The sequence below is a fragment of the Pipistrellus hanaki genome (genome assembly GCF_964339955.1).
Source record: "Pipistrellus hanaki genome assembly, chromosome: 10".
Lineage (NCBI taxonomy): Eukaryota > Metazoa > Chordata > Mammalia > Chiroptera > Vespertilionidae > Pipistrellus > Pipistrellus hanaki.
Genome location: NC_140512.1, coordinates 51124139 through 51144106, shown reverse-complemented (window position 1 = coordinate 51144106; position 19968 = coordinate 51124139). Strand labels below are relative to the sequence as shown.

At 45.7% G+C, this 19968-nt stretch overlaps 1 protein-coding gene across 7 annotated transcripts in view; it reads left to right on the top strand.

Annotated features, from left to right (window-relative positions):
• The window catches only part of CALD1 (caldesmon 1), a 185642-nt gene that overhangs the window by 103232 nt on the left and 62442 nt on the right, over positions 1-19968 (top strand). For 3 of the 7 annotated variants that reach the window (XM_084896592.1, XM_084896593.1, XM_084896594.1), the window contains one exon: positions 9900-10112. The exons of 3 other annotated variants lie outside the window; for them this stretch is intronic. In XM_084896592.1, coding sequence (XP_084752718.1) covers positions 9900-10112 — 213 coding nt within the window. Of the gene's footprint in view, positions 1-9899; positions 10113-19968 lie in introns of those variants that run through there. One more of the 7 variants, XM_084896597.1, reaches the window with a different exon arrangement.

The following is a 19968-nucleotide window of genomic DNA, read 5'->3' as shown; positions in this document are numbered from 1 at the left end:
AACTCACCCTAATGCCTTGACAGGGCCAGACCAAATGATTTTGCAGGCTTTATATGTCTCGGGGTTGAATGTCCCCCACCCCTGTGCTAGACAATATATCAGAGAAATGTCCAAAAGTTTACTGCCTATCTTTTTTCTAGAAGTTTTATGATTTGGGGTCTTATATCCATTTTGAGTTTATTCTTATATATGGTATAAGAAGGTGATCTAGTTTCATTTTTTTGCATATATCTGTCCAATTTTCTTAAGAGCATTTATTGCATAGACTGTCTTTACCCCATTGTATGTTCTTGCCTCCTTTGTCATAAATTGACCATATTGGTGTAGGTTTATTTCTGGGCTCTCTGTTCTGTTCCATTGATCTATAAATATTTTTATGCCAATATGATGCTGTTTTGTGGCTTTTGCCGCATAGCCAACTGCTGGGGTACTGCACCTGGGATAGGTCAGAAAAAGCCAAAGGCACCTTGAGATCTGCCACTGCCAGCACTCCATAAGCCTCATCTGCTGAACAGAGCCTTGGGCAGAATGTGAGTTGGGTGAGTCAGGGTCTCATCAAGTCACCAGGTTGGGTGAGTGGTGTTCACCAAGTTAATATCTGTATTTGATACCAGTTCTTGGCCCGAAGCCACTCATCAGAAGTTTCAAGATAGCCCTGGCCAGTGTGACTCAGTTGGTTGGAGTATTGTCCCGTACACCAAAAGATGGCAGGTTCGATTCCCAGTCAGGGCACATACCCAGTTTGTGGATTCCATCCCTAGTTGAGGTGCATGCAGGAGGCAAGTGATGGATGTTTCTCTCTCACATCAAGGTTTATCCCTCTCCCTTCCTTTCAATGGGGGGAAAGAAAAGAGACACCTATAATACTTTCAACAATAAAGATAAATTTAAAAAAATAATGAGCCGAAACCAGTTTGGCTCAGTGGATAGAGCGTTGGCCTGCGGACTCAAGGGTCCCGGGTTCGATTCCGGTCAAGGTCATTTACCTTGGTTGCGGGCACATCCCCAGTAGGGGGTGTGCAAGAGGCAGCTGATCGATGATTCTCTCTCATTGATGTTTCTAATTCTCTATCCCTCTCTCTTCCTCTCTGTAAAAAAATCAATAAAATATATATTTTTAAAAATAAATAATGAAATAATAAATTTTAAAAAACTAAAAAGAAAAAAATGTTGCAGGGAACATTGATGCAGCTGCCACTTGCCTGGGGCCTGCCACGCTTTGTGGTGGAGTGGTGTCTCAAGGGGTTTTCAGGGGGGAGCTAGTGGAGTTTATCAGGCTGGTGCAGATTTATATTTGGTCACACGGGAGGAGAACTCAACATAGGGACAATGGCAGCTGTCCCTCCAGCCCTCACCCTGAAGCCACACAACTGAGTTTCTTTCTCCCTGCATGTGTCTGACACCCCCTGTACTTGTCAGAATTCCTTGAGTGTTTTTTAAGAAAGACTGCAATGCGGGCCCAGGCCTGTTATTGCCGAAAGAACCTGGGGCCATGTGCAAGTTGGGTAGGCTGGGTCTCAGGTAGTCCTCAGGGTGGAGCTAGTGGGATTCACAGAGTTAATGCAGACTCAGATCTGGCCACCCAGGAGAGCGGCTCAATACAGCGACGATGGCAGCCCTCACCCCGAAGTCACACGGCTCAGTTTCTCCCTGTGTGTCCCAGGCGCCCCTGGACCCACTGCCCCTTCGCCTCCACCGGAGCCTAAGGTGAGTGCCTGGGAGTGACAGTGTGTGTGCTGGTGTTTTCAGAGGACACCTGGGGTTCCAGCAGCCTTCTGTTTTTATTGATTCTAGACAGAGGGGAAGGGAAAGGGAGAGAGAGATAGAAACATTGATGAGGGAGAAGCATCGATCGTCTGCCTCCTGCACACCCCTACTGGGGATGGAGCCCACAGTGCGGGCATGGGCTCTGACCTGGAATTGACATGGTGACCTCTTGGTCACCGCTCAGCCCCCGAGCCACCCGGGCCGGGCCTCCCTACCAGTCTCGATGTGACTTTCTCTTTATATCCTTGGTTTTGGGACTTCTGATCAGATGGTTATCCAGGTTGATGTTTTTATAACTTCGTCATTTTCAATGTGCCATGGGAGGAGGTGAGTGCAGTGTCTACTTACTGTACTGTCTTAACTGGGACTCAGAATCTATTTCTGTTTCATTGTATTGAAGATGTGCTTCCAGCTAGAGGGCAGGGGAGTTGGAGGCATACTCCTACAAGAGAGAAACTTTTCTCTCCAGAAAAAGAAAATAGTTCAGTTGTTAAAAAACAACAACAACAACAAAAAAAAACACCCAGATTTTAAAGAGCTTAGACAGTAGACCTAAATAATTGTTACAAGAGTTTAAACAGAAATGAGTGCGCTCACTACAAGTTAGTTGGAGGGGCCGATTCATAAATGAGGACATAACTATTTATCACATGCAGGCAAACAAGAGCAGCTCAAACCTTCTCCTCTGTCCTTCTAAGATGATATATTACAAAGAAATACCATCAAGCCTAGTAAGACTTCATGGAGGTGGGGCCAGATACTGATTCTTTTAAAATTAACTATAGTTCAGAGAAGCCAAGGAGCTTGGCAAAAAGAGAAGGACTATCTTTGTCGCATGAGGAAGGGCAGAAAGCTTCAAATGGTGGCAAATGCCAGTAAACTTTTCCCTGAACAAACGTTCCCTTTAGGTGGATGTTAGGGTGTATTGCACTGATTGAAGATGTGTGTTCGGTGGCCAGTGGGGTTATAACCAAAGGTCAGGGTATGGCAAAGGAGAAGAATGAGCAAAGGAATGCTGGGACTCAAAGTTTGGCCTAGGAAAGGGAAAAAAAATGCCTTTTTTTTTTTTTTTTTTTTTTTTTTTTGCCTGAACGGTAGAATCATCGATCAGGGAATCTGCATTTCACCATGAAAAATACAAAAGCATCAAAACAGGGCGAAAGGACACCTCACTCCCACACTCCCATCCCGTCTCATCCTAGAGCCAACTCCACACTCTGGTGGCATTGATGGTGGTCCCCCTGGGGTAGGAGCAGAGATGGAAGGGGCAGTGGAGGGGAAGAAGCATTCAGAGAAAGTGGGTTGGGCGGAAAGCAGATTCAAAAGAACAGCTTCTCCCAGGGGGGCAGCAGGAAATGCTGATCTAGAAGAGCACACAGGACTGACAGTGAACGGTGTTTTCTTACGCTGGATGGTGAGCACCCAGATGTTTGTTATAGTTTCCTTATTCCTTTGAGTTTGTTTAAAAGATTTCAAAATAAAATCTCATTTTATTTTTTTTTTAACCATCCCCTCATTAATACATTTTTAATACATTTTTTTTTTTATTTTTTACAGAGAGGAAGGGAGAGGGATAGAGAGTTAGAAACATGGATGAGAGAGAACCATCGATCAGCTGCCTCCTGCACACCCAGCACCTGGGATGTGCCCGCAACCAAGGTACATGCCCTTGACTGGAATCGAACCTGGGACCTTTCAGTCACAGGCCTATGCTCTATCCACTGAGCCAAACTGGTTTCTGCTAAAATCTCATTTTAAAAAGGTACAGAAATTTAATAGCTGTCACCCATGTATCTTCCATTAGAATCTGCCCCTGGCTATCAGTGGAACCCCATGTAATCCCATAAATAATATAACTCCGAGCGCTACCTGCTCCTGGAAGACTACCACCCCAACCCCAATAAAAATGCTTTTGGACAAGTCCCCTCCGATTGCTTCTGGGAGTCTGTCTCACACAAGCTCACGAATGGCACACACCACCATCCTGTGTCATCTCCATACCTTCCTGCTGCTGGGCCCTGCCTCTGAGGCCCCGCCCCCCTCTGTCATGAAGTCATCTGCGCAGGACCCTCCAGTGCCACTGCCCTAGGGCCCACCTGACCTGGGCCTCTGAGTCACTCTGTCTCATGCCCCTGAGACAGATACAATCTCTCAAGATTCCACAGTGGCCGTGCATTCCTTTTGTCCTGCACAATCCCGAAACCATGTGATGCTTGCTCTCCGGTGAAGCAGCACTTAGTGACTCTCTCCTCTGCTCTGTGCCTCTTGGTCACCTGCACATGGAGGCTTGGCCTGGGCTCAGAAAACAGCCTCCGCTTCTCTGGAGCCTACGTTTCACAGACATATGGCAATGGGGCAGGGCTGAGGGACCAATGCCAAGGCAAATAACTCCCCAGGCCCCCCTGCAAGTGGTCTCCCAAGGCCCACCCACCACTCAGACCTACAGTTCCAATGGTGGCCATAGCTAAACGTGAGGCGAGGCCACCATTCACATCTCTTAACCTCAATCACGGAAGAGAATGAATTAACTTGGCTAAGGCCATTATTTGCATGAAGCCATGTGCGTTAATTCCTTGATGCAGCACATCCAGTACAGAGGGCCTGCTCTGTACCAGGCCCTGTGCTAACAGGGGTGAGAGAGGGTCACTCAGATGAGTAAGACAGGGAATCCCCTTCCTCAAATCCCCTAAATCCCCTTCCTCAAAAATATATAAGCACAGTGTTAGTGCAGTCTGGAAACTTGAACTCTATGTTGTCTCAAATAGATCATTGGACTTCCCACGGATTGAAATTCAGGGAGGGGCTCTTTGAAAGGTGTGTCCTCCCTTTTTGGAATCAGGGTATGTGCCCCTCAGTTTTCTATTTATGTTACCAAGAGCTTAGTCAGACACGACAAAGGCAATACAGAGTATCGTGGAAGAGTGGGGAAAATAGGCCGCTAAACAGTAGGACGTTCTCTATTCTTAAAGGCAAATAATAACCACAAAAGTTGCTTTAAGATAAATACTGGAAATAGACTAATTAAGTAGGGGGAAAAAACTGGATTTAGCACAAAAGTGAATGAATGATCTCTGTGAGGATGCTGTTGTCAGTACGAAATGATGGTAGGCTGTGTGAACAGGAACATGGCGGGCCGCACCGGGACTTCGTCCAGGCACAGGCAACCTTGGTCAGCCTTCATTGTGTCCAGTTTTGGTTTCTCGCTGGGAGAGTTGTTATATTTCAGGCTGGTATTAAAAGAACGGAGAATCGGCATTGGCATTAAGCCTAGAAACGATGAGACTAAAGGATGACTTCATACCTGTGGCCGTAACAGAGATAAGTAGATTTCTATTTCGGCAATGGGAAGTCTAGTTCGGTAGCAGAATACATTAGCATAAAGGTGGTTAAACACTGGCACATTGGTAACAGGATGTCACCTTTGAAGTGAAGCCCTTTAGCTCTCCTGCTTTCAGAGTATGGCCATTTATTGTCTTGTATTAAAATTTGTGAATATATATGTCCGTTTAGGTCTGATCTTATCTTTGGATCCTCCACAGCACTTATCTAGAGGACTTGCTGGGGGAGCATGCTGGGGCAAAACCACGGACACCATTGTAGGGGAGATAGGACAGCAGAGCAACTGGAGACATGTTACGGGCCTAGACAAAGACCAGGCAAAGAATGATTCAGAGAATGTGTCCACAGACGTCTTAAGGACTCTAGCCAAGGACAGGGGGTGGCACGGGGACATTAAGATGAGGAGTATGCAACGACTCTCCACACATTCATTCCTCCACCCCTCCCAGCCCACCACGTATTCCTAGAGGAACACACAGTGAAACCACGAAGACAATAGCAGAGAAGATGGGGGAAGAGAGGAAGGAAAGAAGAAAGAGATACGTCTGTCCTCTTGCACAGGGAGATGGGTGAAAGGAGGAGGATTTCATGAGAAGACTTGTTAGGAGGACCCATTGGAAAAGCACTATCACAGGACACCACAATACAGTTTCAATGATTATGTCCAGTGCCTGAGGCAGGGAAGGGGGGAGAGAGGGAGGCGTCTTCAGCCGTGGAAGGAAGATGATTAAGGGCCAAGGAAAGGAAGAAAGAGGTTCTGCCTCTATTATGTACAATAGTTAGCCCCTCGCCTCCAACTCTATTCAGCCCATGGGAAGCAGTTGTCTGGGCAAGGTCTTTTGCCTCATGCTAAGAAAATAAAGTCTGAATTTCTTTATAAGAAAATTTTTCCTTAACAGCCTTTTAACAAAATGTGTTTAAATTATGATGCTTGAACTGTTGAATAGATTTTCTTTGGGTGTAAGTTGCATTTCTGTAGGAGGTAAGCGTGTGTGTGTGTGTGTGTGTGTGTGTGTGTGTTAAGCGCATGAGGGCACTTCCCACATACCTCTCTGCTCCCTAGGGAATTGCTCCAAGGTGGAAGCCGTCCTCCACCACTGCAGACGGTAAAGTCTGGAACAGATCATGTGGCCCAGACTCCTACCTCCATGAAGGAAAGTTATTTTTTCATCATATTTTATTAATGAAGGACCACCCCGTGGTGGGAGCTATTCCTTTCTGTTTCACTGACCTCCCTCAAACATTCCTGGTTCAGATTCTCTTTGATGAGAAATTAGACAAAATATCCAGAAAGGAAGGGGCTGTGAGTCATTTGAGAGTGGCCCAGACGCCCGTTTCCCCTTTAGTCAGTTCTGAAATGGCATATGTGTGACACCTACCCTCTTGCTGAAGGATCATGGGCCCAGTTGTTCATGGTGCTATACATGATCATTGATTCAGTTCTCAGAGACAGTTCTGGAAGCGGGACTCTTAGCACCCACCCGTCTGTGCTACACAATGAAAGCACATACGCCTGTCGGTCTCTGCAGGATCTGAACACTGTTCACAAATTACCTTCTGGTATGTCCTTCCTAACTTCTCTCGCCTTGCCTCTCTGCCCCAGCCAGCGGATCTCAGGGGCTCCTTAGAAGCCGTGGCCCACTCCAGCCTGCTCTCATCCCCTGCCTCTCCAGTGTAGCTTCCTCCTGCTCGCCCCACACTGGGGATCGAGCCCACAACCCAGGCATGTGCCCTTGACTGGAATCAAACCCAGGACCCTTCAGTCCATAGGCTGATGCTCTATCTACTGAACCAAACCGGCTAGGGCTTTTCTCTCTGCTCTTGTTATATCAGTTCCCTGACAGATAGCATGAGTTTGGACACCCATGAGTTTTGCTGTCTCAACCTGAAGGCAGATAGCTACTTCCCAGATGTATTCATTCCCTTAATGACAAGGGGCCAACTAAGGGGGTCTGGGACTTCCCTCTCCCTGTCCTTACGGCCTGGACAGTTGCTTGGTGGGTGCTTTATCCAGCTGGCCATCAGCATACTTTTAGTACCTGAATGCCTGCACAGTAGCTGAACTTATTAAATTCTTGCCCTCCTCTGTGGCGAGTTAAGAAGTGTGTATGTGTGTGGTAGTGGTGGTGGAGGTTGGGAGGTGGAAAATCTGACTGCCCTGAAAGAACCACAGAATTTTTCACACGATCTTATGGGCTTATTTTGAATGTGCCCAAACTACATTTGTCACCCTGGGATTGGAAGGAGCTGAGGGATCGGGAGATAAAGTGTGTTCCCGTGCTCAAATGAGCCCCATAAGCGAATGTATTCGTTTTCTATCGCTGCTGGAGCAAGTCACCGCAACCTTGGCTGGGCGACTGCAAACAGCACCAATTTGTTGCCGAAACCGGTTTGGCTCAGTGGATAGAGCGTTGGTCTGCGGACTGAAAGGTCCCAGCTTCGATTCCGGTCAAGGACATGTACCTTGGTTGCGGGCACATCCCCGGGGGGGGGGGGGGGGGGGGGGGGGCGGGTGTGTGTGCAATAGGCAGCTGGTCGATGTTTCTCTCTCATCGATGTTTCTAGCTCTCTATCCTTCTCCCTTCCTCTCTGTGAAAAATCAATAAAATATATTAAAAAAAAAAAAAAAAAAAAGCACCAACTTGTTATCCCCTGCTGTACAGGTTACCAGTCCAGCATGGTCTGCTGACTGTAATCAAGGTGTGGGTGGGCCTACATTCCTCTCTGGAGGCTCTAGGGGAGAACCATTCCCTCGCCTTTGCAGCTTCTAGATCCTGCCATACTCCTGGACTCCTGGCCCCTTCCTCTGCCTTCAGCACCAGCACCAATCTCTCTGGCCATTCTTCTATCCGGGTAGTCCTATCTGCCACAGACCACGCCTGAGGGTTCTCTGATTTTGAAAATTCATGTGATTAGATTGAGCACATCTGGATTAATCCAGGATAAATTCTCCACCTCGAAGCCTTTGACTTCATCACGTCTAAAGTCTCTGGCCATGTAAAGTAACATATGCACACACACTGGGGGTGAGGACATGAATGTCTTTGGGAGAACATTATTCTGCCTGCCACAGCAAGCTCCTGAGGTTTTTGAAGGGAAAAAATGAAATGGGCAAAATTCGGTAGAAAGGAGAGTCGCAAGATGTCTTGACCCGTGTTTCTAGCTCAGCTCTGGAGCGGTAAACTCACGCCAAGTCAGTGAGTGTGAGTGTCTCCTTTACGTTATGTAGTCAGTATATGTTGAATGACACTATACATAATCAAAAAGATATGTAAATGTGGATGTGCATCGTGATATCTTGAAATAGTTAACTCTGAGGTTCATTAAGCCGTGTTTACTCTATAAACTATGACTGTGATGACAGCCTAGTATTTAAGTAGGAAAACAACCAAAATGTTCTAGGTCGTTGAAGTGAAGAGAGCATTTCACCTAATTAAATTAAACTTCTTTACGTTGAGCGAGGAGGAGCTACTGAAGTTCCCCATAACGTGAAGCACATGGTTTAATGTTCTGTGCTTCTGGGTCCTCGTTCGTGACACAAAGCTGGAGCCCTCCAAGATGTTTTTCATTCCGTGAAGGGGCCCTCGATGTGTGAAGCTGGTTGCTTCTCCAGCTATTTCCCAAAAGGACCATCTCAGCCTTCCATTGTGAAGAGCTGAGTTGCTCTCCTTTGACAGAAAGCCAGTCCCGTCAGCAGCTCGGTGCCCCAGCACCAATCTGTTCATTGCTTGTTAGAGATAAAGAAATGTATCCATAACTCAGGCCCAGATGAGTGTCATCTCCAGGTAGAGCCAACACCACCCCTTTCTCAGGGGCTCAAATGTGGTTGCTTTCCACGCTGTTGCTGACCAGGCTCCCTTGCCCAGCGCGGCTGATGAGATCACTAGCAGAGCGCCCTGGGTGCAGACGGGGCTGCTGTTGCAACATATGCCAGGCAGGCTGCTGCCCTCATTTCATGGAGGGGCATGAGCACCCCACGTCCTATATAACCCAGCTTATCACGGATGGGCAGCCTCGCTTCTTCCCTTCGCCTTTGCTTTGCATTTTTATATCATGTATCTTTTTTTAAAAAATATATTTTATTGATTTTCCACAGAGAGGAAGAGAGAAGGATAGAGAGCTAGAAACGTCAATGAGAGAGAACCATCGACCAGCTGCCTCCTGCACACCCCACACTGGGGATGTGCCTGCAACCAATGTACATGCCCCTGACCAGCATCGAACCCAGGACCTTTCAGTCCGCAGACCAACGCTCTATCCACTGAGCCAAACCGGTTTCGGCTCATGCATCTTTCCCTGGAAAAAAAGGGATAAGAGGAGTTTCTCAGATTTGATCTCTCAGTGGGAACTGTTTGCTTTGGAAGCCACCTACACCCATGCTAATTGAGAACAGAGCTCAGACTGAGGGCCTGAGAACGGCACCCCGAGAACTTTGACTTCCGTTGATCTCTTCAGCACTGGATCCTGTAGGCAAGTGATTCCATGGTCCCTATTTTCCACATGGATCAGCGTCTTTTCCTATAAGCAGTTCTCTCTGCCTTGGGATAATTCATTGTAATTAATCATAGAAAGACTTCCTCATGAAAGCTGCTGGGGATCCTGGCCCCTACTACCCCGTCATAACATTTTGGAAATCCCCCGAGCAGTTGGTGTCTTTTACCAACTAAACGGGATGGGCTTCTATTAGAGAGATTACAGTAAAAAATAACAATCAGCTCTCTGATGATCCTATGCTGAGGGAAGGGTGGGGAGGAGTAGATTTGGCAGAGGACAAGCCCAGACTTTCGTCACAGGGACAGACCAAAAAGTGTTAACACAAAGGGAAAACACGGGAGCATCCTGCACACGGCACTTCAGCCCCAGATAGCATGGCACCTCATGGGGCCCTGCCCCCACCCTGACCACCAGAGGGTCTCCGCACCTCCAGCACCTCCGCCCCTTCCAGCTGCAGACATGCTCAGGGGATCCGGTTCGAAGGGAAGACGCAGCCTGGCCGCGCTCTCCCAGTGAGTGTTCACCCGCCTCTTTGGTTTAACTTTCTCTCTCTTTTTTAAAATCTTTTTTTTTTAAAGGAATTATTGTAAAAGAAAAATTTGTGTTTAATTGTGGGGTGGGGGGAGAAAGAGAAATCAACAGGCAAAGGGAGGCAGCATGTACGTAAGTTCCAGAACCGGTATGAGACTTTCTGGTCTAAACTTTGCAGCTGTTCCGATTGGTTTCCATTTTTATGGGGGTTTGTAGACCTTCACAGGGGCTTTTACCTAGGCACAGGGTTTCTCTCCGCCAGAGACTGGCCCACAAAGTATTGTGTGTCTGAAGATCTGCTGTTAATTTAGACCTGAGCCCTCTGCTCAGAATGATCCATTTGCAGGACTCTGATTTGGCTAGAGCACACATTGCCCAATCCTTAAAGTCAACAGCCCAAAGCCCTTAATATACTGACCATCTGACTGTGACCGAGAGAGATTGAGAGCACATGCTATTGATCTGGGAATTGCTCAGATAAGAGGCTCTGAGGTTTAGGATCATGAAATCCTGGAATGTTGGAGCTAGAAGGGGCCTCTAGGACTGTGTGCTGCAAGGCTCTCTCATTCTATGGGCAAGGAAACGGAACCCAGAGCAGTAACTCAGCTTCCCCGGAGCCTGACAGCAGTCAGCAGGGAAGCCGTGTTTTTGTACTCGTAGGCAAGGCACCTCTTCACACTGGCGCTTGTGAGGTTTGGAAAACATACTGTGTCTTGGAAAAAGGTACCAAGCGCGAGAGTAAGAACACCAAGTGGTCTTTCAGTAAATCTTCCCCGTTTCTGAGAATTTTGGCACGCATTCAGCATGACAATTGCTGTCCCAGTTGTTTCCAGCATTTGTGCAGCAGTTAATCAAATAAACAGAGGGACACACGGGGTCTTAAAAACGAGGCCCGCATCGACTGTGTTAGCAGATCTCTCGGATCACCAGTTTCTGTGGTCAGCTCAAAGGGATCTGAGAGGTTATCTGTGTCATTCCGTGGCTATCGAACTATTGATAGTTGGGCTTTTTTGTTTGTTTGGGGGTTTCTGTTAGGAATTTAATGTTAACGAGGAATTTTGTTCCAAAAAGGAGATGTTCTGTTAAGTAGGTGGTTTTGGGATCTAGAGCTCCTCATTCCCACTACACTCTCCAATCACGCCCCATTGCTCACCCCCCACATTCCCTGGGGACCCTTTCTCTATCCACCCACGCTACCCACTGCATCAAAACGTGCTGGGAAACCTAGTTCTTCATGGAACAGTTCAGGAACCACTGATCTTGTTTAATGCCTCCATTTCCAGTGAGGAAACTGAGGCAAATGGTACGTGAAAGGCTTTCCTGGTGCTACGCAGCTGGTAAACAAGAACCTGGAATTCTAGGAAAAGATATCTCTCTCTCTCTCTCTCTCTCTCTCTCTCTCTCTCTCTCTCTCTCTCTCTCTCCCTCCCTCCCCTGGTCCCAATTTTTCCCCCACCCCATCAATCATGTCTGTGGTTCCGTGGTTATGTCACCGTACTTTTTCCGTGTCTCTCTCACTCTTCTGGGCTCACTCTGTCATGTCATTTTCTGAATTTCAACAGTCACTGCCTCCCATCTGGACAATTGCAGTTGCCTCTCACCTGGTCCCAGCCTGTCTCTCTCCCTTTTCAGACCTGTCCCTGCTGCCCCCGTCTTCTCCTCCTACCTTTGAGGATACAGCCCACTCTTCTTAATATGGTACTTAAAGTTCTCCACAATCTGCCTTTAATGTTTCTTCCCATCCTGACCGCCCCATCCTCTGGCCACTCATTGTTTCCCAAAGGCATCATGTACAAGCAACTCTATTCCTTGGCTCCCTCTATTCCCTACGTGAGGAGCACCCCACATGCCTCTGTTTCTTCATTGGAAATAGAGACATCAAACAAGATTAGGTTCTGAACTGTTCAATGCAGAAGTTGGATTCTAAGGAAGTTTTGGTGGAGTGGGTAGGGTCGATGGGAGTGAAGAGATGGGGAGTGTGTGTGTGTCTGGGGGGATGAAAAGCTCTATCTACCTCGTCTGCTTCTGACTTCCTTTCTGTCCTTCAAGGCCCTGATCAAATGCTCCCTTCCTAAGCCTTCTTCAGTTCCTCTTTTCTCTCCATGCTAATAAACCTTGTCCATCTTCCTATTATTAGCCTTGCACTGAAGTTAGTGGTGAGCATGCCTGTTCTCTCCATAATAGATGGTAATTCATTTGCGGGCAGGAACCCTTTCAAATCTTTGGACCTTCAGTTTCCAGCATGGTACTAATGCTCAAAATACCTTCTTTAAGTTTCCTGTTATTAGGTAAACAAAACAGCTCATCTAAGTTCACACTTTTCATTTGCGTCATTTGAACACACAAAGCCTCTGTATCTTTTGCTTTGAAAGCAGTAGTAGGGTAAATGCCAATGCAGGTGCTCAACAGAATGAATTATAATTCCCTTTTCATTTGCATCAGATAATTATCAGTGTCATTACCTACAACTGAAGGATTGGCAGTGGTGTGTGTGTGTGTGTGTGTGTGTGTGTGTGTGTGTGTGTGTGTAATGAGGCGCATTAAAATTCCTGCATGTCAAAACCTACACAGAGCCATGCTATCTTTGGGAGCAGGTGTGAATGGCTCCTCAGTTCTTTAGAATTCAAAGATGCTACTTAGTTAGTTTCTAGTAAGATTATTGAGAGATCCTGTCACTTGTAGTCTAATATTTTCACCACTACCTTTCTCATTTTCTCAAAGCCCTAATAAGACTTCTTGAGTCAATATTTTGGGTTTCTTGTTAATATTCATGCTTTATAGTCCATTAACAATTAAACTCATAAACAAGTATGCTCTGATGTATCCTGAGAATGAAAAAGTTTTGTTTTTGTGCAACACTTTAAAACAAATGAGGAATGGCATGTAAATTTTAAAACCATGGAATCCGAGAAACATAGGGAGTTAGTTAATCCCACTGTTTTCTAGGGAAACTAAGATAAAAACATTGCAGGGGACTAAGTGATTGGCATCTCTACTAATAATTGCCTAGGTCAGTGGTCGTCAAACCCATTAGTCAACAGAGCCAAATATCAACAGTACAACGAATGAAATTTTTTTTGAGAGCCAAATTTTTTAAACTTAAACTTCCTCTAATGCCACTTCTTCAAAATAGACTCACCCACGCTCAAGGGGCCAAAGAGCCTCATGTGGCTCGAGAGCCACAGTTTGCCAACCACAGCCTAGGTGATCGTCACACCCTGATGCTCTGATGCCCTCACGCTGTCACAAGATGGCTGCTCCCACAGAGGAGCTGGAGCCATGCAGACACTCCGCATGGAGTGGAAGAGGCGGGTCCTGGTGTCTCCACTGCCTCATGTGGAGGAATCGGGTTGTGGTAGAGAGTCCCTGCTGCCTCACACTGGGAGGTAGATCCCGGTGGCTGCTCCACATGGCTTCTGCCAGGGTTCCCACGGCCCCATGCCCACCATGGAGGTAGGACCACCGGCTCTAGCCTACCTCTTTGGGGCAATCCATCTAGGAGCCCTGGATGGATGGGCAGGACCTATCTCTTTGAGGCAATCTATTGCAGAGCTCCTGCACTGTGAGAGGGCACAGGCCAGGCCAGGGGACCCCCCCCCTTCCCCAGTGCACGAATTTCATGCACGGGGCCACTAGTAATTATATAAGATTCAGCAGAAATGGTGGAAGAAATGTACATAAAAATGTTAGATTTGTAAAATGTATAGGATGCCTAGATTATCCAATCTTATCGGGGAATATGGATGGCAAATTTCCAGCTGCTTAACTTTATAACAAAAAAAGCAATGTCTGCTTCCTTTCGGCCATCTTCCAGTAATTCGCCAAAATGACTAACAAAAGGGAAAGAGGAGAGGCACCCGCTATATGTTCTCGAGGCCTTTTAGAAAACATGGAGTTGTTCCTTTGGCCACATACATGTGAGTCTACAAGAAAGGCGATATTGTCGGCATCAAGGGAAGGGGCCCTGTTTGAAAAGGAATGCCCCACAATGTTACCACGGCAAAACTGGAGGAGTCTACAGTGTCACCCAGCATGCAGTGGGCATTATTGCGAAGAAGCAAGTTAAGGGCAAGCTTCTTCCCAAGAGAATGAATGTATGTATTGAGCATATTAAGCACTCTAAGAGCCCAGATAGCTTCCTAAAACATGTTAAGGAAAGTGATCAGAGAAAGAAGGAAGCCAGAGAGAAAGGTACCTGGGTTCAACTGAAGCGTTAGCCTGCTCCACCCAGAAAAGCACACTGTGTGAGAACCAATGGAGAGGAGCCTGAGCTGCTGGAACCCGTTCCCTATGAATTCATGGCATGATAAGTGGGGGAAATAAAAAAGACTTCTATACTGATTAAAAAAAAAAAAAAAAAAGCAACGTTTAATAGAAACTCCCTCTTTCCCTTCTTTAAATTGGATATTACAACACATTTGAAACACTCTCCAATTGGTGAGGATTGTCATTATGAATATAGTTTTTTTAATCATGCTATGAAACAGTGATACCTTTTTGGATAACAAGACTCACATCCCTAAGTGGATGCAGTTATTAAGGGTTATCCTCCCTCTTGTCATTATGTCTTTTATTTCTTCTAATTGCTGGTAAAGTGCCCACCTCTTGGACCCCATTCTCTGTTCTGTGCAGCCAAGGAATCAGTAAACCCCATTTGTTAGAATTATGTTCAAAGTATAAGCCAATAATTGGCTCTGATGCCCTCACGCCGTCTAGACTCTAGATTAGGGGTGTCAAACTCAATCAGAGAAAGGACCAAAATCTAAAATCCAGCCTAAATCACGGGCCGAATGGTTTACTGAACAGTCATAAACTGACAATGTCATAAACTGACAGCGGAGTGCAGTGATGACAGCGCGGTGCGGGCCACATTGCAAGGCCTGGCGGGCTGGATTTGGCCCGCGGGCCTTGTGTTTGACACATGTGCTCTAGATGGAGGAGCAAGGAGGGGCCTTCTTTCCAACAAAGTGAAGGGCAGGTGAGTTTTGTGACTCTTGGTTTACTTACCAAAACAGGCCATTTTGCTCAATTTGAGGTTCAATGATCGGCTTTTTAAATAATCGGCTTTTCTGGGTCTCTTGCCTGGTGAAGAGTGAAATTATTACTTGCTGAAAAAATAAGAAAGACTGTGAGAGAAACAGATAATGGTGCTTTCCTGTGGACACTCTATAAACAATATCATTGAATTGCTTGTGTGATGGCAACCCCAACGCCTTATGGAGGTGCCTCAGCTGTCTCCATGTGTCTTCCTGGCCACCAGGCCACAATCACACTGGCTAGGTGAACAGTGGCCCCCCGTCTTTTCCCTCCTTGTAGATGCTATGGGCACTGCTCCTTTCTCTTTCCCTCTCCTTACCTTTGACCTAGGCCTGTCCTTGAAATGAGCCCTCACTTCCTGCTGCTTCTCACATCTCTCCCGGCCCATCATAAATGGCTCTGCAGCTGGAGGTTTGACTACGGCAAGAGGACTGGGGGGTGGAGAGTTGCTCCTCGGCCATCTGGAGGCTTATTTGCTCCTGGCCTCCCTGACTGGACCCGTGAGGATGTGTTTTTCCCATTAAAAGCATAGCTTCAGTCCTCATACCAGCTTGAGACAGAACTTGGGTCTAAAAAAGTGGTTGTGGGCTGGCCTGAGATCCCAGCTGCCATGCGTAACGATGTTTGAAGTTCCAAAAACTAATTTGCAAATTAAGGTTCTTGAAACAAACCTTTCATAAATGCAGGACTGCCTGGATTCATTTCCAAGCCTAACTGAATTCGTAAGAGAAGCCTGAAAAAAATCTAAACCTCACTCCTTTCTATGCATTTACTCAACAGATATTCATGAAGGCTTTTCCTGTGCCCATTGGTGCTGCTGGACAAGGCACTAAGAACACAAAAAGATAAAACACAGGCTCCAGCTCTAAGATTGTCTAATCTTTTCACCTCCCACCCACCACAGGCATCTTTCTTCTGACCTCTCCCCGCACCCACCACCCAAAGTTTCTTACTCCCTTCTGGCCGTGGCTCTCTCAGACCCAGCACAGCCTCTGATCAAGCATTTGCCACATCAGTCTTTTCCTGTTTTCTCTTCCTCTGGTCCTCTGGAGGAAATGCACGTTTCTTTTAACTTAGACTTAAAATAACCTTAAATGTAATAAACTTATGTTTATTTTGTGACTCAGTACTATACACTAGCATATATATACACACATACATATGTATTTGAAACAAATATTTCACAAAACAGTGCTCACTCTTGCTATGTATAATGCCCCCTGATATTTTTTATGTTGTACTACAGATTTTGTTTTAGCTTTATCAGTAAATGGTACAATGTGCTGGTTTAATATATCTGTACCTTGTGAAAGGATTTCCACCATCAGATTAACACACTCATCACCTTCCATTTTTACCTTGTTTTCTCTTTTTTTTTTTTTTGTGAGAACACTTAAGTTTCAGTCTCTTAGCACATCCCCTTATATAATAAAGTATTATCAGCTATTATCACCATGCTGTACATTACCAATAGATCCTCAAACTTTATTCATCTTATAACTGAAAGTTTGTATCCTTTGACCAGCTTCTCTCTGTTTTCCCAAAACTCCAACCCCTGGCAAACACCATTCTATTAATAGTTTGACATTTTTATTTTTCGTTCTACATAAAAGTGATACCATACAGTTGTTGGTTTACTCTAGCCAGCTTTTATCACTTAGCATAATGTCCTTTAGATTTATCCACACTGCAAATGTCAGGATTTCATCCTTTTATCAGGCTGAATAATATCCCATCATATGTATTATAAATATGTATGTACAGGGTAGCGCAAAAGTAGGTTTACAGTTGTTCATATGGAAATAATACAATAATTAATAAATAATAATACAAGAATAAACTGTGTTTCACATTCTGTAAATCCTGTATATATGTATGTGTGTATACTGTGTGTGTGTGTGTGTGTATATACATTTTTTTAATTCATTCATCTGTTGATGGATATGTAAATTGTTTCCATACCTTGGCTATTGTGAATCATGCTATAATAATGTGGGAATACAGATATCTTTTTATTTAGTTTCCTGCTGTCTGATATTTTCTCTATATGTTTTTTTTATATCATTTAAAAATGGTGGTCACAACCTACAAAAGAGATTTTAGGAGCTGCAGACTGAAGTTGGAAAACCACTGAGCATACTGCGTAATCTTGGTGTCCTGGCCCATGGGACATGCTTAGGAAGCTCCGCTGGCCGGTGAGCAGTGGCCCTGGCTGCCTGCTCCGGGGCAGCCCGCGCAGGGGTCAGCCCAGAGCTGAGGGGGAGGCTTTGCGTGTGGGAACCAGAGGGTCTAGATTCTGGCCTAGCCCCTCTAATGATCAGCTCTGAGATCTCTGGGAAGTCACTTCATCTTCTGTAGCACAGCCACAAACGGACAGGCTCATCCTGTCAAGGCCGTCCATTAAAATGACGTGCATTCAGGGAGACGGGAAGACATTAAGTATAAGACAGATGCACGTCATTATTAAAGAGCCTGCCTTCTCCCAAATGAAGTTTAAGATCAGAGGAACAACTTGAGAGACCACTTGTTTTTGTCGAGTTGGGAAAAGATTCTTGCACAGGCTATAACATTATGCAACTTCATAAATAAAAATCTCAGGGTGGCATTTGTTCATGATGTCGTAACTAGGTTTGTATTTAAGAAGCTCAGCCAGGTCACCCACTCTCCTCTGCCCTTAAATACTTTTCCTGGTTATGAACTCAAGGAAGCAGCTGGGTGGCTGGTGGGTTTTTCACTCATGAGCCAGGTGGGAAGGAGTATGCTTTGCCTGGTATCTGCTTTAGCCCTTTTTATTTAAAAAAAAAAAAAAATGACAAAAGTAACCAGTAAAGGAGATACTTTTAATAAGACGTATAAATTGCTAGAGAAAATGTACTTTTCCCATTCATATTTTACTTTTTCTTTAGAACTTTATTGTAAACTTCATGTCACACAGACATTGATTAGAATATTCCTGAATTTCCTATATAGGACCTGGTATTTTTCTTTCTTTCTTTATTTATCAATAATTTAAACATGGATCAACTGCCTCCCACACGCACCCTGACCAAGGATCAAGCCCGTAACCAGGGCATGTGCCCTGATGGGGAATCGAACTATGAGGCACAGGATGATGCTCAACCAACTGGGCCACACCGGCCAGGGTGGACCTGGTATTTTTGTCTGATATTTTTTATGCCATTGAACTGCTTTTAGGGCCTAACCCACACTGGCCATTTGTCTCTTAGAGGCTAGCTCTGCCTGCTCTCTGCGTCTTTTCTTTACCTTTCCACATCTTTCTGATCTTTGTAAGGAATGTCTACACTCCACCTTTTCTAGAACTCGATTCTCCAAATCACTCCCTTTGTATGTAACTGAGGTCATATAAAATATGGATATAATAAAAGAAAGACTATATTCACCCCAAAGAGAAGGAAATGAATTTGCCCCTTTTCTCTTTAAAGAGTGAAAGCCTTCTTTGCACAGATCAGCAATACCCCACCAAAGGCCACAGCTCATAACTACCCTGCATGGTTTCCAGAGAAAAATACATAAAATGTGCAATATTTAAGCAGGTTTTTTAACACCTCGTTTTAATGCGATTTTATGACCGTTGTAGCTTTTGTGTAGATGATTTTCACAGCTATTTAACAAATTGTTATGATATGCCTAAGGATTTCATTGAAAAAAGACTGTGTTCCTGCAACTTTTGAATGAGCGAGTCAGGCCCAGGGCTCAGGTACGTGGGACCTCGGGAGCAGAAGGGATGGCTTAGCGAGGAGCCCCGCTCCCCTCTGCCATCTCGCAGGCAGCCTTCCTGGGGTGCAGTCGCCCTGCTGGTTGGAAAAGGGGGCTCAGGACTCCCAGGCCAGACCCACCTTTCAGAGCAGGAAACAGGCCCTTCCTCCCAGATGAGAAGCCAGAGCCAGATCCCCCGCCTCCCGCACCTGCGTTTCACCCTCCCGCCGTACCCAGTGTGGAGCCTCCAGCAGGTCCTTTGCTTTCTCTGTGCCTGAGTTTCTTCATCTATAAGACACCAGTATACTACCTGTCCTGCAGGTGGAAATTGAAGGGACGAGCTACGTGGATGTGTGGTTGCCTAGTCAGTGTTCCATGTTCTACCTCTTCCTTCCTTCTTCACTCCCTTCCTGAGGACCCCGGAGGAGACAAGGAAACGACTGATGCTGGGGCGGAAGGCAGCTCAGTTCAGTTTGTGATTGGCGTGTGTTCATGAAAACTTCCTTCTACTTTAGAAAAATCAGAGGAGCTCGTCATCTCAATGTTAGTTGTTGCATTTACTCACTGCTTAGAAAGGATAACCCACTGCTAAACTTTGGCTAAGTCTGAAGTTGAATGAAACTTGCTGAAAATGGACTTTGGGGGCAAAAACGTAGAATTACTACTTTTCGTGGTTGTCCTAAACCAGATCCATTGTGAAGGAGGGTGTGCTAAGAAGTAAGGGTTTGTTTGCCAGAGATTTGGATGCCATCACTCTTGAAGGAATTTTCGTAGGTGAGGAGAGTAAAAATTCAGAATTCGAACTCCAGATAAACTCGGATTCTGATTTTATTTGCATCATCTTATTAATCACACACCCTTGAGCAGATTACTAGTTCTCACTGGGTTTCTTAGTTTACTTCTCTACAAAAGAGGAAAACATAGGTAAAGTGGTTAGCACGCAAAGGGGTGTTTGGGGGGGGTGTGGATTAACAATTGTAACTGCTGGCGTGAACTGGGTGCCTGGGGGATGGATCCGAGGTAGCTTTCGGGTCATCACAGAAGCATGAAGGGCTGTGGAGAGGCGTGTTCATTTCCTAGGGC